The sequence below is a fragment of the Scyliorhinus torazame genome, chromosome 14 (assembly GCF_047496885.1).
Source record: "Scyliorhinus torazame isolate Kashiwa2021f chromosome 14, sScyTor2.1, whole genome shotgun sequence".
Classification (NCBI taxonomy): domain Eukaryota; kingdom Metazoa; phylum Chordata; class Chondrichthyes; order Carcharhiniformes; family Scyliorhinidae; genus Scyliorhinus; species Scyliorhinus torazame.
In genome coordinates, this window is record NC_092720.1 from 148,844,271 (window position 1) to 148,864,528 (window position 20,258).

General features: G+C 46.7%; 1 protein-coding gene across 2 annotated transcripts in view; it reads left to right on the forward strand.

Annotated features, from left to right (window-relative positions):
- LOC140390087 (protein phosphatase 1 regulatory subunit 1C-like) overlaps nt 1-20,258 on the forward strand; it is a 235,765-nt gene that overhangs the window by 177,828 nt on the left and 37,679 nt on the right. For both annotated transcript variants that reach the window (XM_072474987.1, XM_072474988.1), the window contains one exon: nt 7,454-7,485. In XM_072474987.1, coding sequence (XP_072331088.1) covers nt 7,454-7,485 — 32 coding nt within the window. The remainder of the gene's footprint in view (nt 1-7,453; nt 7,486-20,258) is intronic.

Sequence of the window (20,258 nt, forward strand, 5' to 3'; positions counted from 1 at the left end):
ATGCATTAACATAGCACAATATTGAGGGGAATTCTGACCATTTTGGTACGGCAAGTCGCCTGACTGCCCACGGTAGATTTCATTCAAACGTTCCAGAAATTCCTCTGGCTCTTCAGTTTTTTTAGGTTTGAGGTCTAAGATAGCGAAAATGTTTATGGGCTTTTGAAATGTGACATTCAATGCATTCAGAATTTGTGCCCGTCTATCATCGTCCAAAGCATGGGCTTGCTGAAGTGCGGCGTGGCTAGCATAATTCAAGTGATTGAGATGATTGCGGTACTCTGCTGGGGTTAAAACCTGCTGGACTAGGGCCCAGAGGTCCCTTGAATCAGCATGATTAACTGAGATGGTAGTTCTCAGATAATCCACGAAAGCAGCAGGAGATTTCTTCCTGTCTGGAATTGCAGCCAGAATAGCCATCATCTCACTGGGTCTCCATGGGAAATAAACGTCTATCGTGGACTGGGCGGCCGCTGTTACAGCATTCTCCTAATCGGCAACTGTCTCAGAGTCTCACTAGGGGATGCTCTAGCGGATTCCTCTGGCTCTTCAAAGACTTTGACGTCCTTCCCTTGCACTAGGGGAGCTCCAGCTCCTCAGAACCATTCCCATCCTCTTTCTTTGTTCTCGTACTTTTCTGTCCTACCATATCGGTCTGAAGGGATCTAGGTGGTATGCGTGATTGTTTCTGGATAGGATCAGGCCCCTCTCACATTGTCCAAGATCGGGTCCTAGAGCTAACTGGGCTTGTTGAACAGAGCTCCCCTTCTCTAACAGACGGTGAAGATGCTGAAATAGGACCCAAGCTATCAACCGAAGGGGCTGGAGAGGCTGGCATGATTTCAATCTGGGGAGCAGTGACTGGATATAAATTATGATACCTTGGTGGTTCCGGAATTAGTGCAGACAATGCTACTGGTGCAGTCGGGACTCTACCCGACATGGTCCAATTCTCTAGGTCCTCATCTCCTTCTGTCAATGCAAGGCCAGCCATTGAACTACGTAGCCCATTTTTTTTACTCGAGTCCACCCTCTCTTTACTTGCGTGTTTTTTGAATGCACACTCCTTTTTCAAGATTTCCAGAGTTTTCTGGTTCCCCCTTCACTGATTGGAATTCCCATTTTAAGGACATTTTCTTGCCAACTTGATAACATGGTCTTATCTCTTTTCTCTTGACAATATTGTCTCCATAATCCAATTAATTCTTTTGCTTTCATACTTTGGCTCTTTTTCCAGATTTCTCCCTGAATTTTCTTAATGATGTCCAGGTCTTTACTGCCCCCTAGTGGCCATTCGTCACCCAATTTCTTCCTTAAGGTTGCTGACATTTTCCTAAAATCTCTCGCTTTATCTGGATAAATATCACATAATATTTGCAATGGCGTGCCTGGATCATTCGTGTTATCCGAGCAATTCCCCATAATCTCGAACTAATCCGTAAGACTGCATTTCTCGCCACTACAGTCCAAGGATACAATTTTAGCTTAATCAACTATAGTTTCCAAAACACTCACTCGTGGAATTAAATCAATTCCAAAACACACACACCTGGAATTAAACCATCATCCGATGTCCCATCAATCCCAAAACTACACACATGTGGAATTAAACCATCACTTCGATGTCCCATCAATTCCAAAACTACACACATGTGGAATTAAACCATCAATTCGATGTCCCATCAATTCCAAAATTAATCCAAAACCGAACTATCAATTTATGATATCCTTTCAGTTAAATTTTCTAATCCCCAGACTGACCTTTGATTTCGTTGAGACGATCTTTCCGTGCCAACCGCGAGTGACCAGACCAATCAGACCATAAGAAGAGGGGAAAATCAATGTGTGTCATTTTCCAGCGACACACATTGTGGGCCCTTTTCCACTTTCCTTGTCCAAAATCAGTCTAATTCTGATTTCGCAGTTGGTCGGTAACCGTCTGGAGAAATCCCAGGTTGCCAGCACCAAGTGACAAATGTTGAATTCTTTACCCGTCAGTCTGGCCTCAATAAAACTCGAGATGGATTTGTAGGCATAGTATTATTCATTTTTAACCAATTTGCAAGTCTGACTCACTTCACAAAAACCCAGAACACAAGCTGCCTCCTGGGGTCTTCCGAACTGAGGTGACCGTCCTTGACGGACCCACGGCGAAGAATCACTGAAACGACTACACGATGACATTAATAAGTTCCATCCAACCATCAGACTCACCATGGACTACTCTCCAAAATCAGCTGCATTCTTGGACACACTCGTCTCCATCAAGGACGATCACCTCAGCACTTCGCTTTACCGCAAACCTACGGATAACCTCATGATGCTCCACTTCTCCAGTTTCCACCCTAAACACATTAAAGAAGCCATCCCCTATGGACAAGCGCTCCGTATACACAGGATCTGCTCAGACGAGGAGGAGCGTAACAGACATCTACAGACGTTGAAAGATGCCCTCGTACGAACGGGATATGGCACTCGACTCATCAATCGACAGTTCCAACGCGCCACAGCGAAAAACCGGACCGACCTCCTCAGAAGACAAACATGGGACACAACCGACAGAATACCCTTCGTCGTCCAGTACTTCCCCGGAGCGGAGAAACTACGTCATCTTCTTCACAGCCTTCAACACGTCATTGATGACGATGAACTTCTTGCCAAGGTCATCCCCACTACTTGCCTTCAAACAACCGCGCAACCTCAAACGAACCATTGTTTGCAGCAAACTACCCAGTCTTCAGAACAGTGACCACGACACCACACAACCCTGTCATGGCAATCTCTGCAAGACGTGCCAGATCATCGACATGGATACCACCATTACACGTGAGAACACCACCCACCAGGTACGCGGTACATAGTCGTGCGACTCGGCCAACGTTGTCTACCTCATACGCTGCAGGAAAGGATGTCCCGAAGCGTGGTACATTGGCGAGACCATGCAGAAGCTGCGACAACGAATGAACGGACATCGCGCAACAATCACCAGGCAGGAATGTTCCCTTCCAGTCGGGGAACACTTCAGCAGTCAAGGGCATTCAGCCTCTGATCTCCGGGTAAGCGTTCTTCAAGGCGGCCTTCAGGACCCGCGACAACGCAGAATCGCCGAGCAGAAACTTATAGCCAAGTTCCGCACACATGAGTGCGGCCTCAACCGGGACCTGAGATTCATGTCGCATTACATTCATCCCCCACCATCTGGCCTGCGAAATCCTACCAACTGTCCTGGCTTGGTACAATTCACACCTCTTTAACCTGGGGTTACCCCATCTCTGGATCTGTAAAGGTTTAATCACCTGCTAATGCTCGCATTCCAAGCATTGTTTGGCATCTTTGAATTTGTCTATATATGTGTTTCTGGAACAGACCTCTTCATTCACCTGAGGAAGGAGCAGCGCTCCAAAAGCTAGTGACATCGAAACAAACCTGTTGGACTTTAACCTGGTGTTGTAAGACTTCGTACTATTTTAAATGTCAGCTTTTGAGTTTACCTAAACCTTACTATCAGACAGTGCATTCTAGATGCTAACCACACACAGCATATCTTAAAAATGCTCTTTTTCTAGCTCTTTGATTATTTTTTTCCGTTCGCATTAAATCCGTTTACCTTGGGTCTCGATCCATCCGCCATTGGAAACAGTTTGCCAGTCACTCTGTCCAGACAGCTCATGATACTAATCACCATCATGAAAACTCCTTTCAAGTTGCTCTTCTCGATCGAGAACAACCGCAGCGTCTCCAGTCTTTGGTTATTCATCTGTAATAGGGATATGTCTGGATGCTAATCTTGGAGATTGTTATGCTCCATCCTAAAGTTCTAAAGGAGATAGCTGAAGAAATAGTGAAGGCGTTAGTTATGATCTTTCAAAAGTCACTGGAGCCAGGGAAAGTCCCAGAGGATTGGAAAATCGCTGTTGTAACCCCACTGTTCAAGAAGGGAAAAAGGAAAAAGATGGAAAATTATAGGCTAATTAGCCTAACCTCGGTTGTTGGCAAGATTCTAGAATCCATTGTTAAGGATGAGACTTCTAAATTCTTGGAAGTGCAGGGTCGGATTAGGACAAGTCAGCATGGATTTAGTAAGGGAGGTCGTGCCTGACAAACCTGTTAGAGTTCTTTGAAGAGATAACAAATAGGTTAGACCAAGGAGAGCCAATGGATGTTATCTATCTTGAATTCCAAAAGGCCTTTGATAGGATGCCTCACGGGAGACTGCTGAGTAAAATAAGGGCCCATGGTATTCGAGGCAAGGTACTAACATGGATTGACGATTGGCTGTCAGGCAGAAGGCAGAGAGTTGGGATAAAAGGTTCTTTTTCGGAATGGCAACCGGTGACGAGTGGTGTCCCGCAGGGTTCAGTGTTGGGGCCACAGCTGTTCTCTTTATATATTAACGATCTAGATGACGGGACTGGGGGCATTCTGGCTAAGTTTGCCGATGATACAAAGATAGGCGGAGGGGCAGGTGGTATGGAGGAGGTGGGGAGGCTGCAGAAAGATTTAGACAGTTTAGGGGAGTGGTCCAAGAAATGGCTGATGAAATTCAACGTGGGCAAGTGCGAGGTCTTGCACTTTGGAAAAATGAATAGAGGCATGGACTATTTTCTAAACGGTGACAAAATTCATAATGCTGAAGTGCAAAGGGACTTGGGAGTCCTAGTCCAGGATTCTCTCAAGGTAAACTTGCAGGTTGAGTCCATAATTAAGAAAGCAAATGCAATGTTGTCATTTATCTCAAGAGGCTTGGAATATAAAAGCAGGGATGTACTTCTGAAGCTTTATAAAGCATTAGTTAGGCCCCATTTAGAATACTGTGAGCAATTTTGGGCCCCACACCTCAGGAAGGACATACTGGCACTGGAGCGGAGATTCACACAGATGATCCCAGGAATGGTAGGCCTAACATACGATGAACGTCTGAGGATCCTGGGATTATATTCATTGGAGTTTAGGAGGTTGAGGGGAGATCGAATAGAAACTTACAAGATAATGAATGGCTTAGATAGGGTGGACGTAGGGAAGTTGTTTCCATTAGCAGGGGAGACTAGGACCCGGGGGCACAGCCTTAGAATAAAAGGGAGTCACTTTAGAACAGAGATGAGGAGAAATTTCTTCAGCCAGAGAGTGGTGGGTCTGTGGAATTCATTGCCACAGAGGGCGGTGGAGGCCGGGACGTTGAGTGTCTTTAAGACAGAAGTTGATAAATTTTTGATTTCTCGAGGAATTAAGGGCTATGGAGAGAGAGTGGGTAAATGGAGTTGAAATCAGCCATGATTGAATGGTGGAGTGGACTCGATGGGCCGAATGGCCTTACTTCCGCTCCTATGTCTTATGGTCTTATGGTCTAAAGATGTGACTTGATTGATCAAATTGCTATCGATTGCCATCGATGACCTGTTCAACTGATGTAAATGTAAAGATTTAAGGACTTCCTGTATTCGGACTGGAGCAGTTGTTATTCCTCATGGTATACAGAATCATTTAATTGTTCTGGTGCAGAAGGAGACTATTTGGCCTATCCTGTCTGCATTCTCCATATTGCCCGGGGGCCGGCGCGGAGACGGGAACCCATGCGCATGCGCAGATCCGCGCCGGCCATGGCGCACTGGCTTTTGAGCAGCGACACCACTCTGGCGCAATACTAGCCCCCTAGGAAGGGGTGAATACCCGGGCCTGGCGGCCCGTTGGCGTCAGAGTAGCTTGCGCCGCTTTTGACGCTGGTGTCATAACATGGCCGCGGGATCAGAGAATCCCGGCCAAGGTCTCCATGTCCCAGTTTGTTGGAACATGACAGAGTAGCGATCATTATCCAGACGTCACTATAATGCTTTCTGAACCAACAGTAAACTACATTCAGCAAAGGAACCCTATGACACCACAGTAAGCACACCAATGACTTATAACCCAAGTGAGTAACTGTAATCCAACCCCACTGTAATGCCGCTGTAGGCACTGAGATCATGAGATACGGAATCAATAGCAAACCCCTTAACTACCGAAAACCCTCTGAACCCATGGTAAACACTTGAATCCCTGAATCCGGAGTAAACACCTGGCCCACTTTAAAACCCTAACTCCACAGTCACCCCTGATTGAACATTACCAATGACTTAACAGTCAAAAACTTAACATCAACAGGCCCAGCCTCCACACACTCCGTCCACAGAATAGGCAAAACTTCCACACACCCAGAAAACACCACCACTCGCATATTTCCTCAATAACAGTGTCAGTGTGACCCAGCAGAAATCTCGTAGTCCCATACTAAATCTTTAATTTCACAGAAATCCCCATCCGGCGCACATTTCAACTCTCGTTTAACATTAACCTCCGACAAGAGTAAATCCTGAGGCCAAAGGAGCCACCTTGCACAACAGTTAAACACCAGCACCAAGGTAATCCCATGGATGTCACAATAACCCACTGAATTAACAGAAATAATAATCTTTATTATTGTCACAAGTAGGCTTACATTAACACTGCAATGAAGTTGCTGTGATATCCCCTAATCGCCACATTCCGGCACCTGATCAGGTACACAGGAGAAGAATTCAGAACGTTCAAATTACATTCGTTCAGTCGTTCGCGACTTGTGGGAGGAAACCGGAGCACCCTAAAAAACCCATGCAGACACGGAGAGAACGTACAGTTTCCGCACAGACAGTGACCCAAGCCGGGAATCAAACCGAGACGCTGGTGCTGTGAAGCAACAATGCTGACCACTGTGCCCAATATAGCCACAAACTCATCAATAACCTTCTGACACCGCAGTACCTCCACCGATTATTCAGTAACTCGCAATAACTCCTTAAATCTACATCGACTCCCTAACACCAGTGTATTGACTGCAAACTTTGAGTATCCCTTTCGGCGCCAAAGTATCTCCTCTTGACAAGCACTCTCCTTGTGACGAGGTAGTGAGCCATGTTGTAGTTGTCGTGTCGTTATGTAGTCAGTCCATGTGTTTGGTGTCCCAGCAGAATGACAGGATGTCACCAAAGTCGGGAAGCACCGATTTCAGCGCATCCAGCTGTTACCGTGTGGGAGAGATTCCCTGGCTGGGTGATAAGAGTGCTTCCAACACAGAAGATGGGACCTCCGCACCGGCGCACCCAAGCCAGCTACCAGAAAAAACAATAAAGCTATAACAACTCCACTACCTCTTTCCAGGAACGCTTATTCTCAGTGCGATTAACACCTGCATTAACATCTGTGCGAGGGTGAAATTACCATGCATAAATCAGTCAATATACCCCTCTTTCTCTCTCTCGCTCCCTGTCTGTCTGTCTCTCTGTCCGTGTGTCTCTCTCGCTCTTTTTCTATCTTTATTTCTGTCAGGAAATGCAGATGATCAGATATCCATATCAAGACCGAGACGTAAGTGCGTAGGTTAAATAATAGAAAATAAATTTCATATTGGATGAAATTCATTTACTTTATTTTTCACTGATAGATGAAAAGAAGGTCACAGTGTGTCAGGTGAAGGTAAGACAATTCCGTTCATTTGCAAGGACTGCAACTAATATTTTCCATCTGTGAGTGTGAAACTCCCAATGTGACCGTTGAGTGTGACCCTCACTGCGGTCAGAGTGAATGGAAATTTCCACACTGACTAATGGGTGTGTTCAGTGTGTTCTGGCTGAACTGAAACCTCTCCGGCTCTTAACACCTGCAATGTGTGTACTGGACAGATTTACACGTTGATAATTAACCTGTTTGTTCGCGCTATGTACCTTGATCTTCATGTCTACAAACAAGTTTTGAACTAGCTGCGTTTCGTTCACCTGTCTGGACATTATCAGCAATCCACAATTGGACCACAGGCTATCTGAACTCCAACAGCGTGCTTTGTGTAAGAATATGGTCGCACCATGGACACTAAATGCGGATCAATTCAGTGCGTCGCTGTCATCTTTGTTTAATTTGAGGCCCTCACTATGATTATTTTTTAAAACATAATCTTTATTGTCACAAGTAGGCAGCACGGTAGCACAGTGGTTAGCACAATTGCTTCACAGCTCCAGAGTCCCAGGTTCGATTCCCGTCTTGGGTCACTGTCTGTGCGGAGTTTGCACGTTCTCCCCATGCCTGCATGCGTTTCCTCCGGGTGCTCCGGTTTCCTCCCACAGTCCAAAGATGTGCAGGTTAGGTGGATTGGCCATGATAAATTGCCCTTAGTGTCCAAAAATGGGTAGGAGGGGTTACTGGGTTAGGGGGTAGGGGGGAAGTGTGGACTTAAGTGGGGTGGTCTATCCAAGGGTCGGTTCAAACTCGATGGGCCAAACTGCCTTCTTCTGCACTGTAAATTCTATGTTCTATGCACATTACAATGAAGTTACTATTAAAAAACCACAGTCGCCACATTCTGGCGCCTGTTCGGGTACACAGAGGGAGAATTCAGAATATCCAATTAGTTTCTGATTGTGAGTTCTTACTGTGATTTATGTGTGAATGCGATCAGGGAGAGCTGCCTCCCTCAATGTCTGCAGTTGCGTTAGTATGAGTCAATGTGATCAATGTGTGTGCACGTGCCCTTTCTTTTTCATCACTGTGAGTTGGAACCATCAGTTTCTCACTTCTCTCGCTGTGACTTAGTAGAGTCATAGAGTAGACTCATAGAGAGTTTCCAGCACGGAAAGAGGCAATTCGGCTCGGAGTGTTGTGCCAGTACAAAGTGAAATCCACCCAGACCTCCACAACTCTCTTCAAAATTACGTTCCCCTCATCAAATCTCTAACCATTCTACTAATCAATATAACCCTACCCTAGTCATTGACCTCTCTGCTAATGCTAATATGATGCATCCACTCTGTCCAGACCCCTCACAATTCTGTATATCTCAATCAAATCTCCCCCGCAGCCTCCTCTGGCCCACCTTGAAGAACCGCTGCCTATCCAATCTTTCCTCATAGCTGCAAATTTGCAGTCCTGGCAATATTCTCATAGCCAAAGAGAAAATGCTGGAAAATCTGAGCAGGTCTGGCAGCATCTGTAGGGAGAGAAAAGAGCTTTGAGTTCAGGTGACCCTTTGTCAAAGCTTTAACAAAGGGTCATCTGGACTCGAAACATTTGCTCTTTTCTCCCTCTACAGATGCTGCCAGATCTGCTCAGATTTTCCAGCATTTTCGCTTTGGTTTCAGATTCCAGCATCCGCAGTAATTTGGTTTTATCCAATATTCTCGTAACTCTCCCATGCACCCTCTTACACAATAACATTCTTTCTGGTATTGAGGTGCACAGAAATGCACACAGTACTCAAGTATTGGTCCAAATTATGTTTCATATTGTTTCAACATTACAATCTTCTATGCCTCCACTAATAATTGACACAATTCATATGTCATCGTAACCAGGTTGTCAACTTATCCACCTGTCTTCCACAATACCTGTACATTCACTCAAAGGTTCATTTCCCCTCTGCACGTCTCAGTGTCCGACTATTTATTCTGCAGTGTTTGTCTTGTTTGATCTCCCCCAAATGCATGAATACACATTTCTTTGGTTAAACTTTCTGCCCACCCGACCAGTCGACTGGTATATTCCGTTAGTCTCCAGAATCTCTTCCTAGCCATTATTCCAGGTATCAGTCACGTAAACCGCCTCTGAACTGCTTCCAACGTAATCAGGCCCTTGCATAAAGAAAGAATCCAAAAGTTAATATCTGGAACGCGCTGCCTGGGGAGGTGGTGGGAGCAGGTACGATAGTGGCATTTAAGGGGCATCTAGACAAATATATGAATAGAGTGGGAATGGAAGTATATCATAGATTATCATAGAATTTACAGTGCAGAAGGAGGCCATTCGGCCTATCGAGTCTGCACCGGCTCTTGGAAAGAGCACCCCACCCAAGGTCAACACCTCCACCCTATCCCCATAACACAGTAACCCCACCCAACACTAAGGGCAATTTTGGACACTAAGGGCAATTTATCATGGCCAATCCACCTAACCTGCACATCTTTGGACTGTGGGAGGAAACCGGAGCACCCGGAGGAAACCCACGCACACACGGGGAGGATGTGCAGACTCCGCACAGACAGTGACCCAAGCCGGAATCGAACCTGGGACCCTGGAGCTGTGAAGCAAGTGTGCTATCCACAATGCTACCGTGCTGCCCCGAATATATGGACTCCGTAAATGCAGACGGTTTTAGTTTAGGCAGGTACCATGGTCAGCGCAGGCTTGGAGGGCCGAATGGCCCGTTCCTGTGTTGTACTGTTCTTTGTTCTTTCTTCTTTGTTCTACACATCACTCTGGATGGAACCTTACCACCGACCGATGGAAATGTAGCAAAATAGTCAGACTTTATTATTTCATTCCCCTGGTAAAGAATGAGAACATTCAATGTGCCTTCCTAATCATTTCTATTATATCTGTATATGAAAATGATTCTCTTCCAGTCACAAATACACCTAAATTCTTTGCTATTGCAGAGTAGTACAATCATTCACCAATGGACTAAATTCTTCTTACCAATGTGAACAAGTTCATGTTTTGCCACGTTATATCTATGTTTTGCCCATTAACTTAACTGATCTGAAACACTTTGGAACTCTTATGTCCTCTTTATAACTAGGTTTCCAACATATATTTGTAACATCGGCAAACTCAAAATCATACATTCAGTCCTTCATTCAGTTAATTGATATGGATATTATACAGTTGAAGCTTATCCTTATGGAACTGAACTCATTACATCTTGCCTGTCAAAAAATGACCCATTTTTAGATATCTCTGTTTCCTGTTTTCTAACAAATTCTCTATCGATGCCAATGTGCTACATTGTGATCTGATTTTGAGCCATAAACCTTTATGTCACACCCTTTTTTAAGAACATTTTATTCAAGGCATTTTCATCGAAACAAACAAAAGCAGAACAACCAGATCACTTTATAAACAACAAACACTCACTCCCCCCTGCTCCCCTAATACCACCCCTTTCTCACATCCCGCCTTCCCCATTTTATCCCCTGATCCTCCCCCTGCTGACCCTTCAACACTCCTTAAAGAAATCAATAAACAGCTTCCATCTCCGGGTGAACCCATCCCTCGATCCCCTCAAGACAAACTTAACCTTCTCCAGCCTCACGAATCTGCCAGGTCCCTGACCCAAACCCCCACTTTTGGCGGCTCCGAGTCCCACCACCCAAGCAAAATCTGTCTCCAGACTATGAGGGAGGCAAAAGCAAAAACGTTGGCCTTTCTCATCCCCTGGACTTCTGGGTTGTTCAACACCCCAAATATCGGCACCTCTGGACTCGGGACAACCTCCACACCAGCACCTCGAACATCATGTCCAAGAACCCCTGCCAGAACATGCTCAATCGTGGACATGCCCAAAACATGTGGCCGTGATTCGTGGGCCCACCATGCACCGCCCACACCTATCCTTACCCCTTCAAAGAACCTATTCACCCTCTACACCGTCATATGAGCCCGATATAACACCTGGAATGGGATGCGGCTTAACTTTGCACATGACAAGGACATGTTCACCCTCTGCAAGGCCTCCACCAATGTCACAGTGCACTCCCAATTCCTTCTCTCACTTAGGCATTATGTCCTACATCAGGGCTCTCTTTCAATCCATTACCTCCTTATATACATTGGACACCTTCCCCTCCCCTATCTCATCCTCTGACAGCACCTTGGCTTGCAACACCAGGGACAGCAGCACAGGAAAGGATGGCACATCCCACCTTACAAAGTGCCTGACTTGCAGGTACCTAAAGCCGTTCCCGATGGGCAACTCGTATTCCTCCTGCAAGTCTTCTAACTTCAGAAATTTGCCCCCAATAAACAGATCAGAAAGTCACTCAATCCCTGCCTGTCGCACCCCAAAACCTCACACCAATCCCCCAGCACAAACATAGATAGATGCCCACACCAATGCACCCTCCAGTCCCAAATATGCCTCCACTGCCCCCACACCCTTCGAGTCAACACCACCACTGGGCTCACGGAGTACCTGGCCGGCTAGAATGGTAGAGGCGCCGACAACAAAGACCTTAAACATGTTCCCCTACATCCGACCCCATGCTGACCTCTGCCCCACGACCCAATGCATAACCATAGCAATATTCGCCACCCAGTAGTAATTCATCATATTCAGCAGCACCTGCCTCCACTCCCTCGCCACATTCCAAGAAAGTCCTCCTCGTCTTCTCCGCCCACACGAATCCAGAAATCAGCGCATTGACCGTCTTAAAAACGACTTGGGAACGAAGTTTGGAAGGTTCTGGAGCACAACAAGAAACCTTTGCAGCGCTGTCATTTTTACTGTCCGCACCCACCCTGTCAGCAGAAGCACATCCTGCACCTTGAAATCCACTTTCATCTGCTCCACCAGCCGTGCCAGGGTCAACTTGTGCAGCTGCACCCAGCCCTGCATCACCTGGTTGCACAAGCATCTAAAACCCGGCCCCACCATCCTAAATGCCAACTCCCCGATCTTTCTTTCTTGACCTCAATAGAGCATAGATCATAGAATTTACAGTGTAGAAGGAGGCCATTTGGCCCATCAAGTCTGCGCTGTTTCTTGGAAAGATTACCCTACTTAAGCCCACGCAGTCACCCTATCCCAGTAACCCAAACTAACCTTTTGGGCACTAAGGGGCAAATTATCATGGCCAATCCACCTAACCTGCACTTCTTTGGACTGTGGGAGGAAACCAGTGCATCCGGAGGAAATAGATGCAGAGATATATAGAAGATAAGAGCAGGAAGAGGCTCTGCCATCCATCACGATCATGGCTGATCATCCAACTCAATAGCCTAATCCTGCTTTCTCCCCATAACCTTTGATCCCATTCTCCTCAAGTGCTATCGACAGCCGCCTCTTGATTATATTCAAAGTTTTAGCATCAACTACTTCCTGTGGCAATGAATTCCACAGGCTCACCACTCTTTGGTGAAGTAATGTCTCCTTATTCCTGAATCCTCTGACTGTGACCCCTGGTTCTGGACACACCCACCATCGGGAACATCTTCCCTGCATCTACCCTGTCCAGTCCTGTTAGAATTTTGTAAGTCTCTATGAGATAACAAAGAACAAAGAACAAAGAAAAGTACAGCACAGGAACAGGCCCTTCGGCCCTCCAAGCCTGTGCCAACCATGCTGCCCGACTAAACTACAATCTTCTACACTTCCTGGGTCCATATCCCTCTATTCCCATCCTTTTCATGTATTTCTCAAGATGCCCCTTAAATGTCACTATCGTCCCTGCTTCCACCACCTCCTCCGGCAGCGAGTTCCAGGCACCCACTACCCTCTGTGTAAAAAACTTGCCTCATACATCTCCTCTAAACCTTGAACTTCGCACCTTAAACCTATGCCCCGAGTAATTGACCCCTCTACCCTAGGGAAAAGCCTCTGACTCTCCACTCTATGACCTCATAATTTTGTAGACCTCTATCAGGTCGCCCTTCAACCTCTGTCATTCCAGTGAGAACAAACCGAGTTTATTCAACCGCTCCTCATAGTTCATGCCCTCCATACCAGGCAACATCCTGGTAAATCACTTCTGCACCATCTCTAAAGCCACCACATCCTTCTGGTAGTGTGGCAACCAGAGTTGAACACTATACTCCAAGTGTGGCCTAACTAAGACCACACTTGCAATACAGCTGCAACATGACTTGCCAATTCTTATACTCAATGCCCTGGCTAATGAAGGCAAGCATGCCATATGCCTTCTTGACTACATTCTCCACCTGTGTTGTCCCTTTCCGTGTCCTGTGGACCTGTACTCCTAGATCTCTCTGACTGTCAATACTCTTGAGGGTTCTACCATTCACTCTATATTCCCTACCTGCATTAGACCTTCCAAAATGCATTACCTCACATTTGTCCGGATTAAACTCCATCTGCTATCTTTCTGCCCAAGCCTCCAAACAATCTAAATCCTGCAATATCCTCTGACAGTCCTCATCGCTATCCGCAATTCCACCAAACTTGGTGTCGTCTGCAAACTTACCAATCAGACCAGTTACATTTTCCTCCAAATCATTTATATATACTACGAACAGCAAAGGTCCCAGCACTGATCTCTGCGGAACACCACTAGTCACAGCCCTCCAATTAGAAAAGCACCCTTCCCTTGCTACTCTCTGCCTTCTATGACCAAGCCAGTTCTGTATCCACCTTGCCAGCTCACTCCTGATCCCGTGTGACTTCACCTTTTGTACCAGTCTACCATGAGGGACCTTGTCAAAGGCCTTACTGAAGTCCATATAGACAACATCCACTGCCCTACCTGCATCAATCAACTTTGTGGCCTCTTCGAAAAACTCTATCAAGTTAGTGAGACACGACCTCCCCTTCACAAAAGCATGCTACCTCTCACTTATACGTCCATTTGCTTTCAAATGGGAGTAGATCCTGTCTCGAAGAATTCTCTCCAGTAATTTCCCTACCACTGACATAAGGCTCACCGGCCTGTAGTTCCCTGGATTATCCTTGCTACCCTTCTTGAACAAAGGAACAACATTGGCTATTCTCCAGTCCTCCGGGACATCACCTGAAGACAGTGAGGATCCAAAGATGTTTTTCAAGGCCTCAGCAATTTCCTCTCTAGCCTCCTTCAGTATTCTGGGGTAGATCCCACCAGGCCCTGGGGACTTATCTACCTTAATATTTTTCAGGACGCCCAACACCTCGCCTTTTTGGATCTTAATGTGACCCAGGCTATCTACACACCCTTCTCCAAACTCAACATCCACCAATTCCTTCTCTTTGGTGAATACTGATGCAAAGTATTCATTTAGTACCTCGCCCATTTCCTCTGGCTCCACACATAGATTCCCTTGCCTATACTTCAGTGGGCCAACCCTTTCCCTGGCTACCCTCTTGCTTTTTATGTACGTGTAAAAAGCCTTGGGATTTTCCTTAACCCTAGTTGCCAATGACTTTTTGTGACCCCTTCTAGCCCACCTGACTCCTTGCTTAAGTTCCTTCCAATTTTCCTTATATTCCACACAGGCTTCGTCTGTTCCCAGCCTTCTAGCCCTGTCAAATTGTAGGCCTCATCTTTTTGATGAGGCCTACAATATCTCTCGTTATCCAAGGTTCCTGAAATTTATTTATTATTTATTTATTTAAAATTTATTATTTATCCTTCTTCCTCACAGGAACATGCCGGTACTGAATTCCTTTCAACTGACACTTGAAAGCCTCCCACATGTCAGATGTTAATTTACCTTCAAATATCCACCCCCAATCTATGTTCTTCAGTTCCCGCCTAATATTGTTATAATTAGCCTTCCCCTAATTTAGCACATTCACCCTAAGACCACTCTTATCCTTGTCCACCAGCACTTTAAAACTTACTGAATTGTGGCCACTGTTCCCGAAATGCTCCCCTACTGAAACCTCTACCACCTGGCCGGGCTCATTCCCCAATACCCGGTCCAGTACAGCCCCTTCCCTCGTTGGACTGTCTAATATTATTTTATGAAGCCCTCCTGGATGCTCCTTACAAACTCTGCCCCGTCTAAGCCCCTGGCACTAAGTGAGTCCCAGTCAATATTGGGGAAGTTGAAGTCTCCCATCACAACAACCCTGTTGTTTTTACTCTTTTCCAAAATCTGTCTACCTATCTGCTCCTCTATTTCCCGCTGGCTGTTGGGAGGCATGTAGTATACCCCCAACATTGTGACTGCACCCTTCTTATTCCTGATCTCTACCCATATAGCCTCACTGCCCTATGAGGTGTCCTCCCGTAGTACAGCTGGGATATTCTCCCTAACCAGTAGTGCAACTCCGCCACCCCTTTTACATCCTCCTCAATCCTGCCTGAAACATCTAAATCCTGGAACTTTTAGCTACCAATCCTGTCCTTCCCTCAACCAGGTCTCTGGTTGAGGGAACAACATCATAGTTCCAAGTACTAATCCAAGCTCTAAGTTACCCGTTATACTTCTTGCATTAAAACATATGCACTTCAGGCCACCAGACCCGCTGTGTTCAGCAACGTCTCCCTGTTTGCTCTGCCTCAGAGCCATACTGGCCCTATTCCCTAGTTCTCCCTCAATGCTTTCACCTTCTGACCTATTGCTCCGGTGCCCACCCCCCTGCCATACTAGTTTAAACCCTCCTGTGTGACACTAGCAAACCTCGCAGCTAGGATACCTATGCCTCTCCAGTTTAGATGCAACCCGTCCTTCTTATACAGGTCACACCTGCCCCGGAAGAGCTCCCAGTGGCCTAGATAACGGAAACGCTCCCTCCTACACCAGCTATTTAGCTACCTTTTAGCTGCTCTATCTTCCTATTTCTAGCCTCACTTGCACGTGGCACAGGATGTAATCCCGAAATTACAACCCTAGAGGTCCTGTCTTTTAACTTTCTGCCTAGCTCCCTGAGCTCCTGCTGTAGGAACACATGCCCCTTCCTGCCTATGTCGTTAGTACCAATATGTACAATGACCTCTGCCTGTTTGCCCTCCCCCTTCAGGATGCCCGCTACCCGTTCAGAGACATCCTGGACCCTGGCACCAAGCAGGCAACATACCATCCTGGAGTCTCTTTCACGTCCACAGAAGTGCCTCTCCGTGCCCCTGACTATAGAGTTCCCTATGACTATTGCTCTTCTGCGCTTTGACACTCCGTTCTGAACATCAGAGCCAGCCGTGGTGCCACTGCTCTTGCTGCTGCTGTTTTCCCCTGATAGGCTATCCCCCCCCGACTGTATCCAAAGGGGAATAGCCTATCAGGTGGACCTGCCACATCTCATTGTCAGAGCACTGCACCCCTCTAATTGACATTGCGTCAATTAATTAGTAAATTACATTTAAAGGTTTTTTTTTAAAGTTACTGTTAACTATATGTTTCCTAGCACTAGATTTCTACTATAAATGTGAAAGCTAAATACAGTACTCTCCAATCTCTGGCTTAGATACCCCTCTAAATTATAATTAAGTAATACGTAATTATGTTTAATTAGTTTAACAATGCTTAATTTTTTTAATTATAGTGTAGATTCCCAATCAGCCAATCAGGTCACAGCTTTACTGTTATGTAACTTCAGTACCCCCCCCCCCCCACCCCACACACACAATTTGAAAAGGTAATAAAATAAAAATGAATAAAAATCACTTACTTACCTTCCGAGGGTCTCAGATTCTCTCTGGTTCTCTCCCTGCAGATTAAATGTTACAGGCCAGAAGAAAGAGAGAGAACAAAACAGTAGGGGAAAAGCACCTTCTCCCACTCTGCACCAAATTACCTCACTGCACCAAATTCCGAAGTTCCAAATTCCCACTCTGGATGTGTCTCACTCCGGCTGTGTCTCCTTGACTTGCACAAAGCTTCCCCCTTCATTCTTCTGAACTCCAGCGAGAACAATCCTAACCTAGTCAATCTCTCCTCATAAGACAGTCCCGCCATCCCTGGAATCAGTCTGGTAAACCTTCGCTGCACCCCCTCGAGAGCAAGAAAAGGAGACCAAACCTGCACACAATATTCTAGGTGTGGCCTCCCAAGGCCTTGTATAATTGCAACAACACATCCCTGCTCCTGCACGCAAAACCTCTCGCAATGAAGGCCAAAATACCATTAGCCAAGGTCACCCAGATCCCGCTGCACACTCCCCTCTCCCAATTTACAACCATTCAGGTAGTAATCTGCCTTCCTGTTCTTGCTTCCAAAGTGAATAACCTCACACTTATCCAAATTATACTGCATTTTCTATTGATTTGCGCACTCGCCCAACCTGTCCAGATCATGCTATAGGATCTCTGCATCCAAAGTTCACACTCCCACCCAACTTTGCATCATCTGCAAACTTTGAGAGGTTACATTTTGTTCCCTCATCCAAATTATTGATGTATATTATGAACAACTGCAGTCCCAACTGGGTCCCAGCACCGAAACCCACGCAGACACGAGGAGAAAGTGCAAACTCCACACAGACACTCACCCGAGGCCAGAATGGAACCAGGGTCGCTGGAACTGCGATTCAGCTGTGCTAACCACTGTGCCACCGTGCCATCCTCTAGTCTCAATAGGGAACACCTCGCTTTTCCTCATATTCAACTTGTATGCCGAAACCGACCAAATTCCTTGAAGAGCCCGTGATGCATCCAACACTGCCCAACTGGTCAATATGTAGAAACAGGTCGTCGGCATACAATGAGACCCTATGCTCGTTTTCACCCCTCGCCACGCTTAATCCTTCTCCAGTCCCTCAACATGCTCAGCACCATTTCCAGTGGCTCTAAGGAAAAGAACAACGGAGAGAGCTGGTCTCATTCCACGATCTAGCCCGAAGTACCTGAAACTCACTCAGCTCATCCGCACACTCATGACTGGCAACTTATACAGCAATCAGACCAATCCATAAACCATTGTCCAAACCCAAACCACACCAACACCTCCAGCAGATATTCCCACTCCACCCGATCAAATGCCTTCTCCGTGTCCGTCACCACCACAACTTCCACCTCCTGCCCCTTCAAAGTCATCATGATTACATTAAGCAAGCTCTTCACGTTCCCCTTCACAAAACCCGTTTGATATTTACCCATCACTCCTGGGACGCAATCCTCGATTCGCAAGGCCAACACCTTCACCAGCAGCAAGGCATCTATTTTCAGTAATGTTATCGGGCGGTATGACTCACACTGCTCTGGATCCTTATTCAATATTAGGGTGACGGAAGCCTGTGATAATGTAGGGGGGAACTCCCCCCTCCTCGCTTCATTGTACGCCCTCATCAGCAGTGGCCCCATGTCCACTCCAAACTTTCTATAAAACTCCACTGGGAACCTATCCGGCAACAAGGCCTTCCCTGCCTGCATCATCCGCATGCTCTTCCCTCAGCCCAATTGTGGCCCTCAGCCCTTGAACCACCCCTTCTACTATTTTAAGAAATTCCGGCCCATCCAAAAACCACCGCATACTCTCCCCCCGGCTGGAGGCTCAGACCCATATGGTCTCTGACAAATTGCCTCAACACACCATTCACCCACTCTGGTCCATCACCACCTTACCCTTATCATCCCTCACTCTGTTAATCTCCCTTGCCACCTCTTCTCCTCTTCTCCCAGGACTCAAAGACTACCCATTTGGCCTCTATAGCTGCCCCACTGCCTTTCCCATTGACTTTAGCCCACACTCCATCGGGAGTCTTTGCCTCTCTTTCATCAGCCCTGCCTCTGGAACCTCTGAGTATCTCCTATCCACCCTCAAAATCTCTTCCCCCAGTCTTGCCACCTCCATCCGCTCAGCTTTCTCCATGTGTGCCCGAATTGAAATGAAGTTTCCCCTGAGCGTTTCCCACAACCTTAGACTTCCCCGGAACTGTTTAGCATCAAGTAGCCCCCAATGTCAGCTCTCACCATCTCAAACACCTAAAATCCGCCAGCAATCCCACATCCAACCTCTAATGTCGCCATTAGGCAGCACCGCCCCCCCCCCCCCCACCCCCCGGCCACGCTCATATCCACCCAGTGCAGCGCGTGGTCAGAAACCACAATCACCGTGTACTCTGAGTTGATCATCCCCGCCAGCAATGTCTGATCTAACATGAAAAAAATCAATCTAGGAACGCTCCCACTGCACATGGGAGAAGTATGAAACTCATTAGCCCTCGGCTTCCCAAACCTCCACGGGTCCACCCCCCTCACCCCCACACACACACACCACATGCTCTATAAACCCCCTCAGATCCTTTGCCACTGCCAACACCCTTGATGAATTGGAACTCTACCGGTCCAAGTTCATTTACATCACCACAATAAAATCAATCCCATAATCAGCCAATGTGATTGCAAGTCAGGAATCTTCCCGAACACCCGTCTCATAAAATCTGCATCATCTCAATTCAGGGCATAGATATTTACCAGAACCACCAGCATCTCCTCCAACTTGCTTCTTCATCACATATCTTCGCAGATGGGCTACAACACTCCCGCCCTCGAATGCATTGCGACCTCTTATTCGCCAACACCACCACCCCCTGGTCTTTGTGCCCAACCCCGAATGAAACACCTGTCCCACACGTCCCTTCCTCAACCTCACCTTCTGGTGCATCTCCTGCAAAAAGTCTGCTTCAGACTTCTTAGGTGCGTGAACACACACGACCGTTTGACCTGCACACTCACGTGCTACATGACCAGCCTCGTCAGCAGCTCCCGCCGCCCTCTCAAACATATCCCTCTTTGGACCAGCACCCTGCCCGAGTCACACGACCCTCTAGGTCCGCCCTCGGATGTCCACCATCAGCAATCTCTTCCAAGTTGCGCCACATCAACCACACC